Source organism: Crotalus tigris, unplaced genomic scaffold, assembly GCF_016545835.1.
Source record: "Crotalus tigris isolate CLP2741 ecotype Arizona unplaced genomic scaffold, ASM1654583v1 scf7180000018750.1061991, whole genome shotgun sequence".
Taxonomy (NCBI): Eukaryota; Metazoa; Chordata; class Lepidosauria; order Squamata; family Viperidae; genus Crotalus; species Crotalus tigris.
In genome coordinates, this window is record NW_024097182.1 from 149,152 (window position 1) to 168,398 (window position 19,247).

At 37.5% G+C, this 19,247-nt stretch overlaps 1 protein-coding gene across 1 annotated transcript in view; it reads right to left on the bottom strand.

Annotated features, from left to right (window-relative positions):
* Window positions 1-17,376: 17,376 nt before the first annotated feature.
* Window positions 17,377-19,247, bottom strand: part of LOC120313635 (protein eyes shut homolog) — a 304,352-nt gene continuing 302,481 nt past the window's right edge. Inside the window, exons 13-14 of the mRNA XM_039355733.1 lie at window positions 18,191-18,242; window positions 17,377-17,455 (exon numbers count right to left, since the gene is read on the bottom strand). Coding sequence (XP_039211667.1) covers window positions 17,377-17,455; window positions 18,191-18,242 — 131 coding nt within the window. The remainder of the gene's footprint in view (window positions 17,456-18,190; window positions 18,243-19,247) is intronic.

Here is a 19,247-nt window from a genome sequence, read left to right on the forward strand (position 1 = left end):
GAGTCAGAGGAAGTAACTTTACTTTGAATTGAATAACAATAATTTAAAAAATATTGTGATGTGAAGAACACACAATGCCTGTGGTAATGAGCCTAGATCGGTGATGGTGAACCTTTTAGAGACCGAATGCCCAAACTGCAACCCAAAACCCACTTATGCATTGTCGGGTGCCGGGTGGATGTGGCCCACTGGCTGGGTGTGGCCCATTGGGTGGGCACGGCTGCGGTGGTAACGGCAGACTGGGTGGAACTAAAAAGTTCAATCAATCAATTCCAACTTTGCAAGATCTTTTTTTTTCCCGCAAGAAGTTGAAATTGACTGATTGATTGAACCTTTTTTTTTGGTACACGGCGGTGGAGGCCTAAAGCGAAAAAGTTTTATAAAATCCAGCTGAAGGCCTAGGACTGGGGCAATGGTGTGCGTGCCCATAGAGAGGGCTCTGAGTGCCACCTCTGGCATCCATGCCATAGGTTCGCCACCACTGGCCTATACTAAGGTATAGTGCATATTTTAAACACGTTTATATCTCTAGAAAAGCCATTCTCAGTCAAGCCTAACAACTTTTCAACAGCCATGCACAATTCATCAACAGGATAAATGAAAATATATAAAAGAAGATAGCACAGCAGTGCAAGAGGGACAGAACAGAAAAGAACAAGAAAGCATTTTTAATTTGGCTTGAAGTGCTCACAAATGCTACATTATTGATACATTATGGAACGCTTAGGAAGGTCAAGATCAACAGTATCATAACAACAACATTTGCTGTTTCATTTCTCTCAATTCTGACAGTGATTTATCTTTGTCGCAACAGATTTTGGGAAATATCTTAATTGAGCAGGTAGTTGTCGTATATTTGAGGACACACCAATTGAAGAATGCAATTTTTCCTGAGGAATCTTTGAGTGGCTTAACAATGAACAAAACCGTTACAATGCATGAAATAATTCTCCTTATTCCTTGCAAAGCCTGAGTTAGACTATGAGCAAAAAGGCACATGGGATTTCAAGATTATGTATGTTAATCTAGTGTTTATTACACTATCAAGAATACCATTACTCCTAGGGGAAGAGGAGCTAGTCACTCAAAAACAGATTTGCATTTCCAAAATAATTATGAGCTGGAAACATCTGCTTCTGCTGAAGTAAACTGTGCCACAGAGTAACAGTTCCCTGAATCTTCTGGGACTTTTCGTCCAAAGAGAAGATGTAGTTAAGCAGGAAGATATAGTTAAGCCATTTCATATCTTTGGTGAGAAGTTGATTATAATGTTCCAGTCCCAATCTGCTAATAAATGCTTAGAAGCAGCTTCTATGGCTTCAGAATAAAACTGTTATGCCTGCTGAGATTTTCAGAATTAAAATTATAAACAGAAAAGTATTTTCAGAGGCAGTACCCAATGTATGAAATATATTGCCATTTTCTATTGCAGGAAAATCTATACTCTGAGCTCCTCATTATCAAATTTTGATCATATCAGTAGAGAGCTTAGAAAGAACTTGTGTTCTTTATGGAATGCTTGTTAGATATGCTCCATATGCACATGGTATATCATCCTTTTCATAGTTTCCTACTCTAGAGATCAAATGACATTATCCGATCATGCCAGAAATCAGTATATAGGAGCTTAAATTCCAAGACATTGGAATAAAGTCTTGTTTTATTATTTTTTATTATTTATTATTTTATTCCAGCTCAGTAATACAGTCATTTTCCTATCATTCATTTTTGCCCAATGATTTATTTGTGAATCTAATGAGCCTTAGAATGCATTCAGATGTTGAGGAAAAGCATCTGTCCCAAGAACATCTGCCTGCATGTGCTCTGTCAAAAATCCTTCCCATTTAAATCTGATTTAGTTAATAATCCTTTTTTTCCTGATGTGCTAACTTTCGATGTCACTACACCCAGGATAAGACATTTTATGTGAACACTGGTTAACATCTTATCCATATGCTTAAATATAGTTTTGGGAAAACAATGCCTATGTTTTTTTTCCTTTTGTTTGTATGTTGGAATTTCACTGCTAGTTTTGGAAAGTTGGGTGTAACATATGAAATTTCTTATAGACAATAGCAAATCTGAGCACTGTACATATGAGCAAGAAACAGATGGAAACCAGCCTTCATGCGCAAAATAGGAATCTAGGTAGCCCATGAGATAGACAGGAAACAAGAAAGAGAGCAAAATTTGCTTGAGTATTTCTTCTATATGTAAGGCTCGCTCTTGAAAAACTACAGAACAAAATAAAATAAGCATTATATTGAATAGCCTCATATATTTTCTTCAATAAAATTGCCCATTAAAAGTTGTTGGATTTCTTCAGTTTCTCTAATTTATCAATCAAATCAAAAGTAGTTGGATTTCTTGAGCATTTAATAGAAAAACAAAATAAAAGAGTTGGAAGGGACCTTGGAGGTCTTCTAGTCCAACCCTCTGCTCAAGCAGGAAACCCTATACCATTTTAGACAAATGGTTGTCCAATCTCTTCTTAAAACCTCTAATTTTTTAGAAGCACCCACAACTTCTGGAGGCAAGTCGTTTCACTGATTAATTGTTCTCACCGTCAAGAAATTTCTCCTTAGGGAAATTTCCTAACTTGTTTCAGTCTAGACTACTGGGTGAAGTCTGATATTAAAAGGGAATATAAAGAACACACTAGTTGATAGGTGGTATGAAAGACACAACGGGCTGAGAAATGGACTCATATCCTATTTGCACACAGAATCAGATGGGCTTACAGTATATGATTTCTCTCCATTATTTGACTAATGGACATACCATAAACATTAGATTGTCTGTGGGCTGAATGCATTAATAAAAAGAGTGTTGTGTAAAATTATTAATGAAAGTATGTTTCATGTCTAATTTTCCACACAAAGCCATAGACAATGATACTATCTTTTTTAGTGTGCTTTTTTTTGAAGAAGCAGTGGTGGGAAAACAAGGATGGAGGCTTATTTCAAAGAAGCACGATGAAAAAATCAGTTACTTATTTTGGTTTCTGTGTGTATGAGGATAATAGCTAATTCTGTCATCTGATCCTTGTCCCATTTTATATTGAATACCTTCTGTGTTGAGTGATTATTCTTGAGCAAAACCTAAATTATCATTGCTGCAGCAACTGAGCTTTATTTACACAGACACTCCTTATTAAAGGCACAGAGCTCTCATGAACAGTCAGCAAAACTCTCACACATCCTTCTTTGCCTTCTTCTATTGTTAGCCTGTACTATGGGTCTTTTCTTAAAATTGGACCTTGGAGAGTGTGCAGTGTTTTGCATGGGGGAATCCCACAATGCACCTTTGAAGCTAAGCTTCACCACCTTGCCCCATAAAAAAGCAAAGTTATAAGACATGATTGCTTCCTCACTTAGATCAAGCAATGTAGATATTTTCATATTGACCTCCTTTTGCATCATTCCCTTCAACTACCCACTTCCCTTTGTCAAATCAAATCCAGAGGCTGACCAAAAAGTTCCATGTTACAAAAGAGTAAGGGTTAACCCAGTCATCAACAGCACCAGTTCTATAGTACGCATGAATTACACCAGTCTAAACTGCACAAGTGCTTTGGGCAATGATTTCGATAGTCAGAACCCTTCGTCCTTGATTCTCACCACTCTGCAATGTTTATTTTCCATTTACAGCTCTACTTTGAACTTTCTGGTAGCACACTTCTATAGCTGATACTCTGTTCTTTCAAAATTTAGTGTGATGTGTACAGATTTGAGCCAAGACTCCATGGTGGATGCATCATACCTGATTATCACAGATGTGGCAGAAAAAAACCTTGAGGAATTTAGATTTGATGAGAAACTTATGGATCCCAGAATCCAAACAGGAAAGCCAGAACAAATATAACACAAGAGTTGTTTCAGGGCAAGCTCCAGATTTCTGGTTTCTTCGTACTATTTCTGTGCTTGCAGTAGCTAAGCAAATCTTGCTCAAATTAAACATGTTAAGCCTCATGGGACATTATCCGAAACATAATAAGGACGGAGAAAATGAAATTGAATGTGACTTCTGTGGCTTTTATCCCTCCTGCTTTAAATCTAGACATGGGTCATGTAACTCACATTCAGTATTTTAGAATAGTGGTCTAGGCCAGTTCTGCAAACAAAGCCATTATGGCTTGCTCAGTTGATGGCCTGTGACAACCTGTGACATTCCAAATCTTCCTGAAGAGAACTCCTAGGAAGCATTAGCAGTGGTGATAGATGGTGGGAATTAGAATGTAGCAGTATTGCTTACCCCTGCATAAACCACAGTTAAACAAACCTCAGCTCAGATCATATATCCAGAGCTCAGAGAGAATCCTTATCTACTCAGACAGTTTATAAAAAAAGAAAGAATAATGGTCATACAGCTTCAATAAAGAAAAAGCTTGGAGATGCAATGCTGGACAAGCTTATTTGGCAAAAAGCCCTTCTAAATGTTTGAATAAGAAGTAGAAGTCACTCTGGGAGTAAATAGCCTGATTATTTCTAATATGCAAGAATGCAGACATGGGCTTCTTGTGGCAAATTATAACAATTTCTCACCTGATGCAGTTCAGTCTAGGACAAGCAAGGAGCTGAGTAGCCCTTAATATGCTATTCTAAGAAAAATCACCATCAAATCAAATTTCTTGTCATAGGTTATTTGGCTTTTGACAGACCCCCATCTCCAGGACTTTCGGCTCAGCAGTAGTTCTGCACATGTAATTGTTCATAAGAAAAGTTTATACCAGCTGGGACTGTCAGCCTTGGCAGTCCTAACTATACTTTATTTCTCAAGAGGACAGATTTAATAGTGCTACTGAACATTCATCGAGTTCATACAGTAGACTAATCCTAAATCTGTGTTAAGAGAATGCTACACCCAAATAAATAAACTATATGCTGACTTCACATTTTGGTTTGATTCACACAATGTGCTTGAGTGATACTGCAATATTCGTCACATTGAACTACAAACTGAACAATGCATTCTAGTTTAGCCTAGGTCAGTGAGGGCAAACCTGACTCATATGTCAAAGGTGGTCTGCCAGCATTCACCAACACAAGACAACAACTATGCAGATTTTCAGAGGCTGCAGAAGAATGGGGTGTGCTCTTGTGTGGCCTCCAGACCCTCTGAAAATTGCAGAAGATTGGGGATGTGCTTTTGCATAGTTTTCAGAAGCTGCTTGATCCAGAGTTGCTTTGAGTAGGTTGCAGAGGCCCATTAACAGGAAGAACATGGGGCAGATCCATTTGATCACATACATGAGTGGACTGTATTGTTTAAAAATGAATGATTTCAGTCTAGAAGGCCTTCCTGCATTCTAGCAGTTTATCTCATTTCTGCATGTAACAGCAGCAATGGTCTGCCATCCTCCATCTTACTGCTAGAAGCCAGGAAGCTTTATAGTATAAGGAAAACCATTCTGTGATTCTGGTATCATCTTTCAGACTTTTTACAGCATGGCATACAGTGCTTCCACATAATATCATTTCATGCTTTATGTCAGGATTCATATAATACCTAGCTAAAAACATTTGTTCACAAGAGTACTGTGAACGGAGAGGTCACCAAAACATTCTTATTTGCTCTTTCGGAAAACCTACAGAGATGGGAAGAATATTCTTCCTCTCAAACTCAGAAAACATAGTCAATACAGTTCTGAGGAAAATCTATTTCTATTCTAGCAATTTCTTCAGAACCTGAAGCAGCTTTATGTATCAAAAATACAAGTGTCAGTTGTATGTGTACAAGCAACTTTCTAACTATAGTATATTCAGCCTTTGGAATTTTTCCACTGATCACCCTAAAGCTTCCAATATTTTCTATTCCTAAGAATAATTTGAGATATGCGTATTTCGAAAGTAGTTATCTCTTCAGATGTCCAATATTTTGAAGCTTACTTAAGGGAAAAATAAATTATATTCCTTTAAAGTATATGTTATTATTCTATTAATTTACCAAACCATTCTACAATATCAATATGTTTCAGTATATAAGGTGCATAGTTATCAATAAAACATAATATATTATCAGCTTAAGGCACACATGTCAAATTTGCGACATCACGTGACGTCACGCGACGTATCGGAACTTTTTCCCCATTGCTAGCAATGGGGTGGGCACAGTTTTGTCATGATGCGTCCAGTCCACGGGCTGGCAGTTTGATACCCCTGGCTTAGGGTGACACTTCTATTTCATTTTCACCCTTGTTCTTTCTCATTCTCTTTTGGATCTAAACCAGCTTGATTTGGAACTCCTAGCTGATCTTCACAAGCTGTTCCCCCTCAGAAGAAGGGGAGATATTTTTGTTTTCTCTGCCTTTTTGATTTCAGACTCAAAATAAATCCAGTGAGAAGCAGTGCAAGCCAGTAGTTAAGTCATCATCTTTTTATTTTATTTTATATTGATATTTTACAAACAACAACAACAACAATCATCATCATCATCTAGTCCAATTTCCTCCTCAGGCAGGAAATCCTATACCGTTTCAGGCAAATGGCTGTCAAAGTTTCTTCTTAAAAAATTCCAGTGTTGGAACATTCACAGCTTCTGACACTTCCCATAGGAAAAAAGAAAAAAGAAAATGATCCAATTTCAGAAAGGCAGTATTTGTGCTGCCATTCAGTTTGCAAATATGCATTAATATTTTTGCATGGGGAAGATAGGAAACAACAAGATATTGAGCAGTCTGAAAAGTGCAAATTAAAGAAATCTCTCCCCCTCTCCCCCCCCCTCTCTCTCAGATTCTTGATAGCTATGTGAGGATGAAAAATCCTGGTATCTTTGTTATTTCTATAAAGGTTGCAGAACTGGATATGTTTTAAATTATAAATTCCTCCAGAGTTGGAAAGTGAGTAGGTCACTGGCTTTATTAATAAACCAGTTTTTTTTTTAAATTAGCATACTTATTTGGAGGAGGAAAGAATCTTCTCCAACTAATATTACTATCCTGCTCTCCCTCGGCCCTCTCAAATAATTGGATTACATCAATCCCAAACTGCCAATTTTTGTCTGTAGTAATAGGTTTCCACTTAAGGCAGCATTTGTTGGTGGGATGTGCTCAGCCAACCTAAACACTCTTTGATTACCACAGCATTTGGTCCTCCTTTTCCATCTCCCAAGCACGGTGACATTGCAAGTGGAATAGATCTTCAATATTCAGCTGTGTAAAGAGATTTTTAAAGTGGGGGGGATGAGGAAAAAATGAATCTTGCAGTAGTAACAAATTCCACACCTTCAAACACTTTTATAAAAATGATAATAATGATGGAACGTGATAGGAGGACAGAAATGCCAAATCCAGTCGAATCATCTGTTTGACAATGCAATGAACTATCTGTAATGCCATCAAATGGCTACATCTGCCTATCTAGGTCCTTGGGAAAGACCCACTAGGTCAGGCATGTCAAATTCGTAATGTCACATGACATCACGTGATGTATCGTGACCCTTTCCCCATTGCCGGCAATGGGGTAGGCATGATTTTGGTGTGACGCATCTGGCCCGTGGGCTGGCAGTTTGACACGCCTGCACTAGGTGGACAAAAATGCCACATCCAATCTGAACTTCTGGCTGACTGTGTGACAAACCATAATACAGTAATAGGAGCCTGGGATGCAATTACAATATAAGGCTTGCTCAAGCAACTTTATCAATCTAGATATAATGGCAAATCAATATATTTCTGGGAGGGAGGGAGGGAGGGAGGGAGGAAGGAAGGATGGAAGGAAGGAAGGAAGGAAGGAAGGGTAAAATACTGAGCTGCTGCACAGTCCTTTAATGATGACTTAGACAATGTACTGTGTATTAGACACTGAAAGTAAATTATTGTATTGTTAGGAAATTATTGTTGTGTTATTATTATTTGTGTCTTAGGAACCAAGAAAGCATTTTCAGCACTAATTCCCATGTACGTGAAAAACAGATGCTTCGGATGTGATACCCTTTGGTATTCTGCTTTTTAAATTTATTATTATTTATTAAATTTATATGCCGCCCATCTCCCAAATATGGCAACTCTATGTTATGATCGTCCTAACAATTTATACATCCTGAACACTTTTCTTTCCATCTTTGTTGCATCTGAAATATGTTCGTAAAGAAGAAAAAATATGAAAATAATGAATATGACTGTAGTGATCACTGGACAGTAGTTGACATATGCGGAGATACAGAATTCAACTCAAACTATTTTTGGATTATAATCTTACAAACAGGGCTAAACTATATCCACATATTGTGTTTCTTGTATCATAATATTATAACATTTAAATTTTCCTTATGTTTTTTCCAGTTTTCTAAACTGATTACATTTTTCAGTCAAGACAGAATTTATTGTTTTTTCTCCATTTGTAATTTACAAGTTATAATTGTCTAGTTGTATCTGTTAATTACAGTAATCTCACTCTACTATTGGTTTATTTTAAAAATAATTCCATTTGTCAAATAGATATATTTTACTATGTAGATTTATATCAGTGTCAAATTAAATATTTGGAGATCGGTTTTATAGTGCTTGTAAACCCTGGTTTATTCACAATTTTGTTTTTTCTATTTTTTCTTGTATTTTTTATTATATTTGTAAATTCAATAAATAATTATTATTTTGTTAAAAAATTTCCACTTACTGACCTAAATCACATAGGTAGTTTTGATTGGTTTAGTTTGGTTAACAAATACTAATTGAAAAATAAAAAGTCACCTCACAGTAAGATGGGCAGCAAAATTTTTTGATAAACAAACAAATAACAAAAATGTCTTTCCATTGGTTAAGCCTCTTATTCATTCATGAAGAATTAATCTGAAAAATCCTTCTTCCTTAACTAGAGATCCCAAGGCTGCCTATTTGTGGCAAGTATGCCAACAATTGTTCTGATATTTGCTAATTTTTTTCCCTTTTAAAGTCTTTATGTAGAAATTGGCTGTACACACTAAGTGGATAAAAGTCTAGCCCTCAGGTTTCCTGAATTTGTTCTATGCAAAAATTAAAACAAGCCATTGATGAAGATCTAAATAAGTGTCAGGAAAAAAAAAACTCAGTAGAGCTTGATAAGAATAGATTCATATCAAAATACAGGATGGAGATCATGAAAATATTGAGAAAATATTTCTATTCCAGGCCCACTGTATCCCTGACCAATCATGAATTTTCTGAATTTTTGTAGCTGGGGACGAAATATTGTCGAATTTTCAAAAAATGAACCAAAACAATTTTTAAGCATGAAATTCAAACCCAAATCTTGACACAGGATCTGTTTAAGGACTGCATTTGAAACAATTTTTGATCTTCTAGCCTCCTGTAACCTTAACCCCGGTATCACGAATTTTCTGAATTTTTGTCACTGGGGATGAAATATTGTCATTTTTTTAAAATAGCAATCAACACCATTTTAAAGTATAAAATTCAATTACGAATCATGACACAGTATCCGCTTTACAATTTCAGTTGAATTTTTGTTGTTGTTCTTGTTCTGTCCTCCTACATCCCTAATCCCAGCATCACAAATTTTCTGAATTTTCTCCACTGTGGATGAAATATTGCCAATTTTGTAAAAAAGCAATAAACACCACTATTAAGTATTAAATGCAACAACAAATCTTGACAGAGAATCCGTTTTAGCATTTCAGTTGAAAAAATATTTGTATTCCCGGCCCCCTGCATCCCTGATCTGGCATCAGGAATTTTCTGAATTTTTGTAGCTGGGGACGAAATATTGTCAATTTTTCAAAAAAGGAACCAAAACTATTTTTAAGCATGAAAGTCAACCCTAGTCTTGACACAATATCTGTTTTAGCATTTCTGTTGAAAATTTTTTTGCCTCCTGGCCTGCTGCCTGCATAACCCTGGCATCATGAATTTTCCTAATGTTCGTCGCAGGGGACGAAATACTGTCAATTTTTTAAAATCAATCAACTCCATTTTAAAGTATGAAATGCAACAAGGAATCTTGACATAGTATCTACTTTAGCATTTCGCTTGAAAAAAAAATATTTGTATTCCCGGCCCATTGCATCCCTGACCTTGGATTTCCCAAATTTTCATGACTGGGGATGAAATATTGTTGATTTTTTAAAAAAAGAAACCAACATTTTTAAGCATGAAATTCAACCCCTAGTCCTGACACAGTATCCCTTTTAGCATTTTGGTTGGAAATTTTTTTGTCCTCCTGGCCCCTGCATCCCTGACAGTGGCTTGTCATATTTTCTGAATTTTCTTCTCTGAGAACAAAATATTGTCAATTTTTTAAAAAAGCAACCGACACATTTTATAACCATGAAACTCAACCCAGAATTTTGACACAGTATCCATTTTAGCATTTTGGTTGAGACAAAATTTGGCCTTCAGGCCTCCTGCCTCCCTGACCCCAGCATCGTGTATTTTCTGAATTTTCATTGCTTGGGACGAAATAATATCAATTTTTTTAAAAAGCAACCAAAACTATTTTTAAGCATAAAATTCAACAACGAATCTTGACACAGTATCCGTTTAGCATTTTGGTTAAAAAATGTTTTGGCCTCCCAGCCTCCGACATCCCTGACCCAAGCATTACAAATATTCTGAATTTTCATCGCTGGGAAAGAAATATTGTCAATTTTTTTGAAAAGCAACCACCACCATTTTTAAGTATGAAATTCAGCCACGAATCATGACACAGTATCCATTTTAGCATTTTGGTTTAAAAATGCTTTATGCTCCTGGCCTCCTGCATCTGTCATGCCCCGTTGGAGCCTGAATCTGCAGAGGACGATGAATCAGAGTTTGAGGGGGGGGGTCGATGGCTTTGGAGGAATATGAGGAGGAGCAGGCTGAGGCAGGCCAGGGCTTTCAGGATTGGGAAGGCTTGAAGGCAGGGAGGAACAGGGGCAGGATGACCAAGGGAGGCTAAGCAGGGAGCATGAGAGACAGAGCTCAGACAATGAGCAAGGACCACCCTCTCCTGATCCTCGAGCACAGAGAGTGGAAAGAAGGCAGGAGAAGCGTAGGCTGACCTGGCTATTAGGGAGAAGAGCCACCCTGCCCCTCTCCAGAAGGCACACCTCAGGACTGACACTTAAGGAGAATATGTGGAGAGTTGTGTGCCATTGCCGACGTTGGATGTTTCCTGGGCTCCTTGCTTTATTCCTTGCTTATTGGATTAATTGCCCTGTTCCTTTGTTTCCTGGATTCATTGATTTAATTTCTTGTCCTACTGGATTTCTTGTTTTGGCAGCTGTCGTGCTCACAGCTTTGTGCTGGACTACTTGCAGCCAGAGGCTGATGGAGGTGTGTGTGTGTATGCCTTCACTTTGCTCTGGGACTTGCCAGAAACGTGGGAGCAGTTGGGGAACCTTTGGAGCAATAAAGAGGTGGTTGGAACTGGCAACTGACTGTGTTGCCTCTGTGCCGTGCCTCAAGTCATCACAGCATCCCTGACACCAACTCCTTCAATTTTCTGAATTTTTGTCGGTGGGGAAAAAATATTGTCTATTTTTTAAATAAGCAATTAACATTATTTTTAAACATGAATTTCAACCCCGAATATTGACACAGTATCCATTTTCCCAATTCAGTTGAAATTTTTTTTGACCTTCTGGCCTCTTGCATCCCTTAACCCAGTGGTTCTCAACCTTTCTAATGCCGTGACCCCATAATACAGTTCCCCATGTTGTGGTGACCCCCAAGTGGGTGTGGCCACCAGTAAGAGAGAGTAGGACAGCTAGGGAAAAGGGAAAAAATGGCAGACAGTGTGGTTTGGCGACCCCCGTGAAATGGTCGTTTGACCCCAAATGGGGTCCCGACCCACAGGTTGAGAACCACTGCCTTAACCTGACATCACGAATTTTGTGAATGTTTGTTGCTTGGGATGAAATATTTTCAGTTTGTTAAAAAAAAGCAGTCGACACCATTTTTAAGTATGAAATTCAACAATGAATCTTAACACAGTATCCATTTTAGGATTTTGGTTGAAAAAAAATTTGTGCTCCCAGTCCCCTGCATTCCTGATCCCATTTTCCAAAATTTTATTGCTGGAGTTGAAATATTGATAATTTTTTAAAAAAGTGATCAATACTATTTTTAAGTATGAAATTCAGCAACAAATCTTAACACAGTATCCATTTTAGCATTTTGGTTGAAAAAACTTTTGTCCTCTCAGCCCCCTCCATCCCTGATCCTGGCTTCTCAAATTTTCCAACTTTTCGTCACTGGGGACAAAATACTGTCAAGCCCCCCTTTTTATGCAATGGTTGGGCCAGGGACGATGGGGATCTGCCCTCTGTGGTGTAGGGGCAGGGTTACTATGGTCCCTGTTAATTAGGTTTGTTTTTCTTTCTTTGCCCCCTCCATCTTTCCTCCCTCTCATTCTTGGGAGTTATCATTGCCATCATCTCTTTTTCCTGAGTCCCTTGTGCTGGGTAACTGTCGCCACCCAAGAGCTGCTTTAAAGGTCGGGAATGTTTCAGAGATAACCAACTAGCACCCCAACTTGCCCTCCCATACCTCCCCAAAAGCCATGTCTCCCCACAGCCCCTGCAATCATCTATCGGCAATCACACACTGTTCCCGCAGCACCATGGCTTCTGCCTGCCACCTGATTGGCTGGCGGCTACTAGTGACGTGCAGCCAAAGTCCCATGACAAAGGGGGCCTCAGTGAATGGGCTGGGGTGAAAAATATGGGACAGAGGGAAAGGGGCCTATTGGCCATAAAGAATGGCTGGGGGAAGGCCAGCAGAGGAGGAAAGCTGGGCACAAATGGGCAGTGGCAGGAGGCTCGAGAAGAAGGAGGCATGGCCAAAGGTCAGTACCTAAATATCCCATTCTGTCCCTGTGTGCTACTTACAGAAAGTGCTGGAACAGCAACAAGAGAGGAATAATAGCCGCAATGTGAACAGGAAAATATATAATTTATAAAATGATCTTAATTTGTCCTTATACAGAATAGCCTTTTCAGTTTAAGCCAGCCTCCAAAGAGCTGGAATAATTTAGTAACTGGCAAGATACCTCTTTATCATCTGGGTTTATTGCTTTCCTAAAGCCTATATACAACCAAGGGACTTCCTTTTTAAAATGTTAAATAAATCAACAAATGAATATATTTGTAGAACTCAGTGCATGCTCCTAGGGCTGCTGTTTGTTCTGCTACTTCTTCTGTTGGTACTCATTCTAAATTTTGAAATGTGCTGGTAATTTCAGTGTTATTTTAAATGCAACAATGCCCACAGCCACTCATCTTTTGGGATTCTTACTTTGTCTTACACAACTGTGTGTAAAGACCTAGGTATTTCATTGATTCAGATTGTAACATAATTTTACCCATAGATATTATAGTCATTTATATATAATTTTTTCTGTTGCTTTGTCTTCTACTCTTAAAATGTTAAAAAGTATTTTAACTCTTAAAAATGATATGGGTTTCTTTAAAAAGCTTTCCTCTTAGACTCCTACAAAGGTATATTTGCATATTTTTACACCACTGGATCAATATTATTCTCTTTACAAATAATAACTCCTCTAAATCTGTGTTCCAAATTATTTTGCCAGACTGATAGAATCTTTATTATTTCTTGCTTGTGTTACAGTCTTTAATATATTTGCTACAGTATTTCAGACAGTAATCTATCTTTTCTCCTACAATGTAGACCTCTGATTGTTGATGAACTGTGGATTTCAACAGTCCCAGCCAGCATGGCTAATGGTGAGAAACAACAGGAGGTGTGGCATCAAATTAAAATATTCTATTTTTTGTTCATAATAAGCAGTCAAAATAGACCATACCAGGCTTAAGGCTCTTTGGATGCTTCTAAACAGCTACATGCATTCCCAGTCAATACTGTATAGCTAATGGTGAGAACTATGATGAAGCAACATCCAGAGAGCACAGATGTTCCATCCTAATAGGCACAGAAATATCATAAGCAGTATCAAACAGCTGCATGAAGCATCCGAGCTGTCTCCAAATGTACCATTCAGGATTCCCTTTCTAATACTTTACCAGATCATTTGTTGCAAAAAATGAAGAGGAAGAAATTAAGGGAAAACAGTGGTTGATTGATTGAACTAAAGAGTAGACTCAGTGGATCTCTGGGTCTTTTTCTGCCATCAGTTTTCTATGTTTCTAAGTCAATGTCAATGCTTAGTGAGCATGTATAGTAGCTAAAAGCAGAAAATGGTAGTGGATGTCCTAAAATTAGAAAACTAAAGCAAAAGAATTATAGGATACAAACAACAGCCAGAAACACCTTCTAAATTTAATATCAGGTCTAAGAAAAAATAATAATCCAAGAAGACTATCGTCAGCCTTTCACAAAGCACTAGAGGTTTATAGTGACCAAGGATTTAGATTAGGACATTTCAGATTTGTACGATCTGAAGAGAAACCAGAGTACAGGACATTTCAGATAACTGAAACAACCTTATAATCAAAAGCTATCACCATTAGGCTTCCCCTAAAAATTCTTTCCAAACTCCCTTAGCTTTATTAGAATTCACCACATAGATTTTTGTAATTTTTAAAAATGTTATTGTATTATTTATTTGGGAAGCCTAAATGGTCAGTAATGGAGGGGAATTTGGAATAGGAAATAGGGCCTATTCCAAATTCCCCAATCTCAATCATATCGTTAAGTCTGCTTGAAATAAATTTCAGGCTGATTTATTCCTAGTGCAAGTTGCATAGGATTGCAACTATACAGTATGCTTTCTAATTGCTGCTGGATATGGATAGAGTGTAAATATGGTGCATGGTTTACTCAAGACTCATTCCACCTGGTTCACTGGGATTTATTTGAAAAAAACCTGGGTACAGAATTATCTGCAAAATTAATGTAATCCTCAAATATCTTAACAGGAGGTTGACCTCTTTATTCCATTCAAGTGTTTTAGAGTTATGCAGTAAATCTGCAAAAATGCTTTTGTATTAAATATACATCTCAGTGTACACTTAAACCTCTGAAACATTTAATTCCCATATTATTTATTGATTCATACATAGAATCACCAAGAGTCAGACATGATTGAATGATATCATTATCATCATCATCATCATCACATAACATTTAGAGGCTGCCTGACTCCACAAGACTAGCTCACAACATTAAAAGGAAAAGAATCTAGGTCTGAGCAAGGAGTTATTGGGTGAATCCCTAATAGCCATAGATAAGAAAGCATGCCAACACTTCCCCAGAGTTTGATTTATAGCATTTAAATAGGCCTCTTCCAGGAACAAAGAAATACCCTAAAAACATTGAACCTGTTTAAAAAGGTTAATCTGACAATTAATAATCACTCACGTATGCTTTCCCCCACAGCACCAGCAATGGTAAATGAAATCTGTCATGTTGAACTTTACTATAGCAAGCATCCATCTGCCTCTATGCAACCATCTAAGGCAAAGCGAGTTGTGTGGAAGGGGCAGGAAGCACAATGCAGAGCTTCTTAGTCTAACAGTTGTATATGCCAGTCAAGAAGGGCCAATCTACATGTGCATGAATTGCCTATGTCTGCTCACCTTGTAGCTGCCTTGCTTAAATAAAATTATCCTGCATATTGGAAGAGCTTTAATATGGCAAGATGTTGGGGGATAATTCCAGCCCCTTCCCCCCTTGTCAAAAAATGAGAAACAGTTTGATATATACTGTAATCTTTAGAACACCTTCTAAAATAGCACAGCCCAACTGATAGAACTGCAGATTTTAATTCACAATCTGGGCCAGTGCCGCAGGCTAATCTCCACTGGGATTGGCTTGGAGATTGAGCTCAGTTTATCTGGCCAGCTGAAGATTTAATGTATGTGCAAACGTAGCTAACTGGGGCAATAGGCTATGATCAAGTAAACCATGGCTTATATATTTGCCAATACTGTATGGGGAAATGGACTAGAGCAGCAATAAACTCACTGGCACATCTTGACTCTTATCTGAATGGTATTTTTTTTTCAGTTCAGCAGTTAATCATTCACAAATACAAATGTCATAAAGTTGCAAAGAATGTGGACATTTTCACATTAAGGAAATGATCACCAGTGGATGCCACTTCCATTCCTGAAACATAACCACCACCACATAGGCCTAACCTCTGATGCTAAACCTGACCATCCAAAGTGTAGACTTTTGGAATCACTCTCTCCCTTTGATGTGGAATACTAATAATAAAATTCTGAAGGTGTCTTGGTATTTAATCTTACTTACACCATCTGCTATTTTTTGAGATTTCTCTGAAGTGGATCAGAGGGGGGAAAGGGACTCATGCATGCAAATGAATATCAGTATTACACTTTAGACCAAAGACATTTTCTCTTTAGGGACCAGACAAGCTGTTACAGCATGTAAAACAATAAACAGAAAGCCAAGGATAGTATTTATTTCCAAATCATTTAACTCTGATGAGCAGAAGGAGGTTATTAAGTGAGTTGTGTTTTCCAATTTCCATTGTTAAACTAGAAATATTTTATATATACATCCCAAATGTCCATTCCTGATTAGCAATGATAGGTTTTCTGATAAGTTGAAAAACACCAAGATGGCCTTTTTGAAAGGAGAAAAATAAAAGGAACTCTATATTTCCTACACTCTCAAAAGTATATTTGAAATGAAATCATGTTTTACTTTCTAAAAGGAAGCCAGAGAAAAATGAACACTGCTATATTGCAGCCAGCTTTTTGTTTTTCCAACTTGGTGCCCAACAGGTTGGAGATAATTCTTATATTCCCTAACTAATAAGATATTCTGGGAGTTCATTTTGAGTTTGCCCAATTACAGAAATCATAATTAGATTTTTCACATAATTCCTAAACTGTTTCATCTTTTATAAATATCTGAAATGGTTAACAATCTGGACCTTTTTTCCCCCCCAAATTTTTCTGAAGTATTTAGAGAAGACGCTCCACAATCTTACTGGCTGGTTGAGGCTAACAAGTTACAAAGGTCAGTTGGTCCCTATGAAGATACTTAAGCCACAAGAAGTATGTAAAATCAGATCTATTTGAATGATTGTGGTGTGAGAAGCTGTCCACTTAAAGATAATAATCACAATATGACCTGACTCGCGTGTTCTGCTAAGGTCACTGTTTTTTTTAACCATAGTTTAAACTAAACTACAATCAATGGTGGGATTCAGCCAGTTCGCACCAGTTCGGCAGAACCGGTAGCTAATTTCTTGTTGCCCAGGCCCAGAATGGACTTCCGGAAGCGGCATCCACACAGAGAACTGGTTGTTCACATATCTGAATCCCACCACTTGTTATGACCAAGTCTCGAGTGCCCTTTCTATTCTCTGGCACACGTTCCTGACTGGACAGCCACTTGTCCGAAATGGTGTAGGGTTTCCTGCCCGAGCAGGGGGTTGGACTAGATGACCTCCAAGGTCCCTTCCAACTTTACTAATATGAATATGTATAATATCTGTATACTTGTTACACAGTTGTGTAAAATGCAATCTCACAGATCAGCTCTTCACCAACTGTAATTTGAAATACACAAATGCTATTTAATCTATCACAAACATAGGAAAGGGATTTTAAAAATTAATATTTTCTGAAAGCTGAGGCCTCATTAACTAGGACCAATCATTTCTAGCTCAGTCATTTATTGGATTCACATACAGTATAATGACCTACTTTCAGTCCACTCTGCCAGCTTGGTTTCTAATAGTTTCAGATATATTGACAATCTGGCAAGTGCATTTTTGGCTCTGGTTGCCATGTCCTTATTTCATACAATAGAAAGTCTATTAAAAGGGTATTAGAGTTTAATTATAATATGGATACTCTTTCATTTTGCTACACACTAGCAATTCTCAATAATTGTAATGGATATTATCCAGCATCAATAACGGGAATGTACTTTTGCTGCTCATAGTCATTTAATTGAAGCACCAAACATATCGAAGAAATGAAGTTTAGGAGAAGTAAGTGGATAAAATAGTTACAACGGAATATACAGAAAACAATAGATATTGACAGATTTAGTTTAGAAGGTTTGCATCTTCCCAAGACATAACTGGGAATATCATTTGTTTTAAGTTCCAAAGTTATTAAATTCTGCTTCCTCATGATAACTCAGTGTAGACAGAAAACTTAAGTAATATTACTTAATATCATTGGAAAAGGCATGTTTAACCATGCAACTGTTTACATAATAGCAAGGATTTACTGATACATGAATGGAAGGTTTTGTTATTTATTCAGGAATAATTTCCTTGCTTTAAATCATTAGTGGATTTCTTACCTCCCCATCTTAATCATCCCCAAATTATTGAAAGATATAGCATTTCCTTCTCCTGTAAGACAAGGAACAAGGATCAAAAAGATAAAACTGCTTCTACTGTATACATAAGCAAAGTACTTATAATAGGAGCTTCTTTGTTCAAATTGTACTCCTTTGTGGAGTCTACATTGATCTTGAGCCTACAAATGGGGCAACGTGAAGTTGAAGTGAACGTACAGAGTCTGAATGTGGCATTCTGTATTGGAATTGGACACAAATCAGGATTGTGGATAATAGAATTGTATAGAAAAATGCTCTGAAATTCTCTTGAGAAGGCGAGATTCTCCAATAATTTCTCAAGAGTAGGTTCCCCCTCATCTATGACAGAAACAGTGATACTGAAAAACCAGTAAAGGGAGTTTTCTTACAATCTCTTGTCTTGGGCTTTAGTGGAAATAGGAGCAACCAGGAAGGTTCAAAGTCACAGAAAACATTATTGCACAGTAAAGTATGGAACCTTGCCCCCCCCTCATAACTAAGGTGCAAGACTGTCCCACACACTACTCATGGCAATATTCTTGTCTTCTTAGAAATAATTTATTAAGCAAATTATTTTTCATCCTGAAGAAGTGAATGAAGGAAAGTTATTGGAGAAACAGAAGGGGAGAAAGCTACTGCACATAAGTTCCGCTTGTGGGCTTTCCATAAACATCTCCTTAGTTATGATGGAAATAGTTTCCTGATATAGAAACTTCTAATCTTAATCATATCATATCAGTTATCTCTCTCTCTCTCTCTCTCTCTCTCTCTCTCTCTCTCTCTCTCTCCCTCCCTCCTCCCTTTCCCTTTCTCTGTCTCATCTGTCATCTATCAATCATCCATCTCTGCCTCCATCTCTCTGGCTAGCAAGTTTCAAGCAATAAGGTGCTAATGAAACCAATGGAAACCTTGTCTATTTTTCTCCATTGCCCACCTATTTAATTTGCAACTGGGTTATGGGGAATAAGATAATCATTAGTAGTGGAGTAGCATTGGGAAAATTCATCAATTTTGCAAAAGAAAGTAGGGAAAGAGAAGT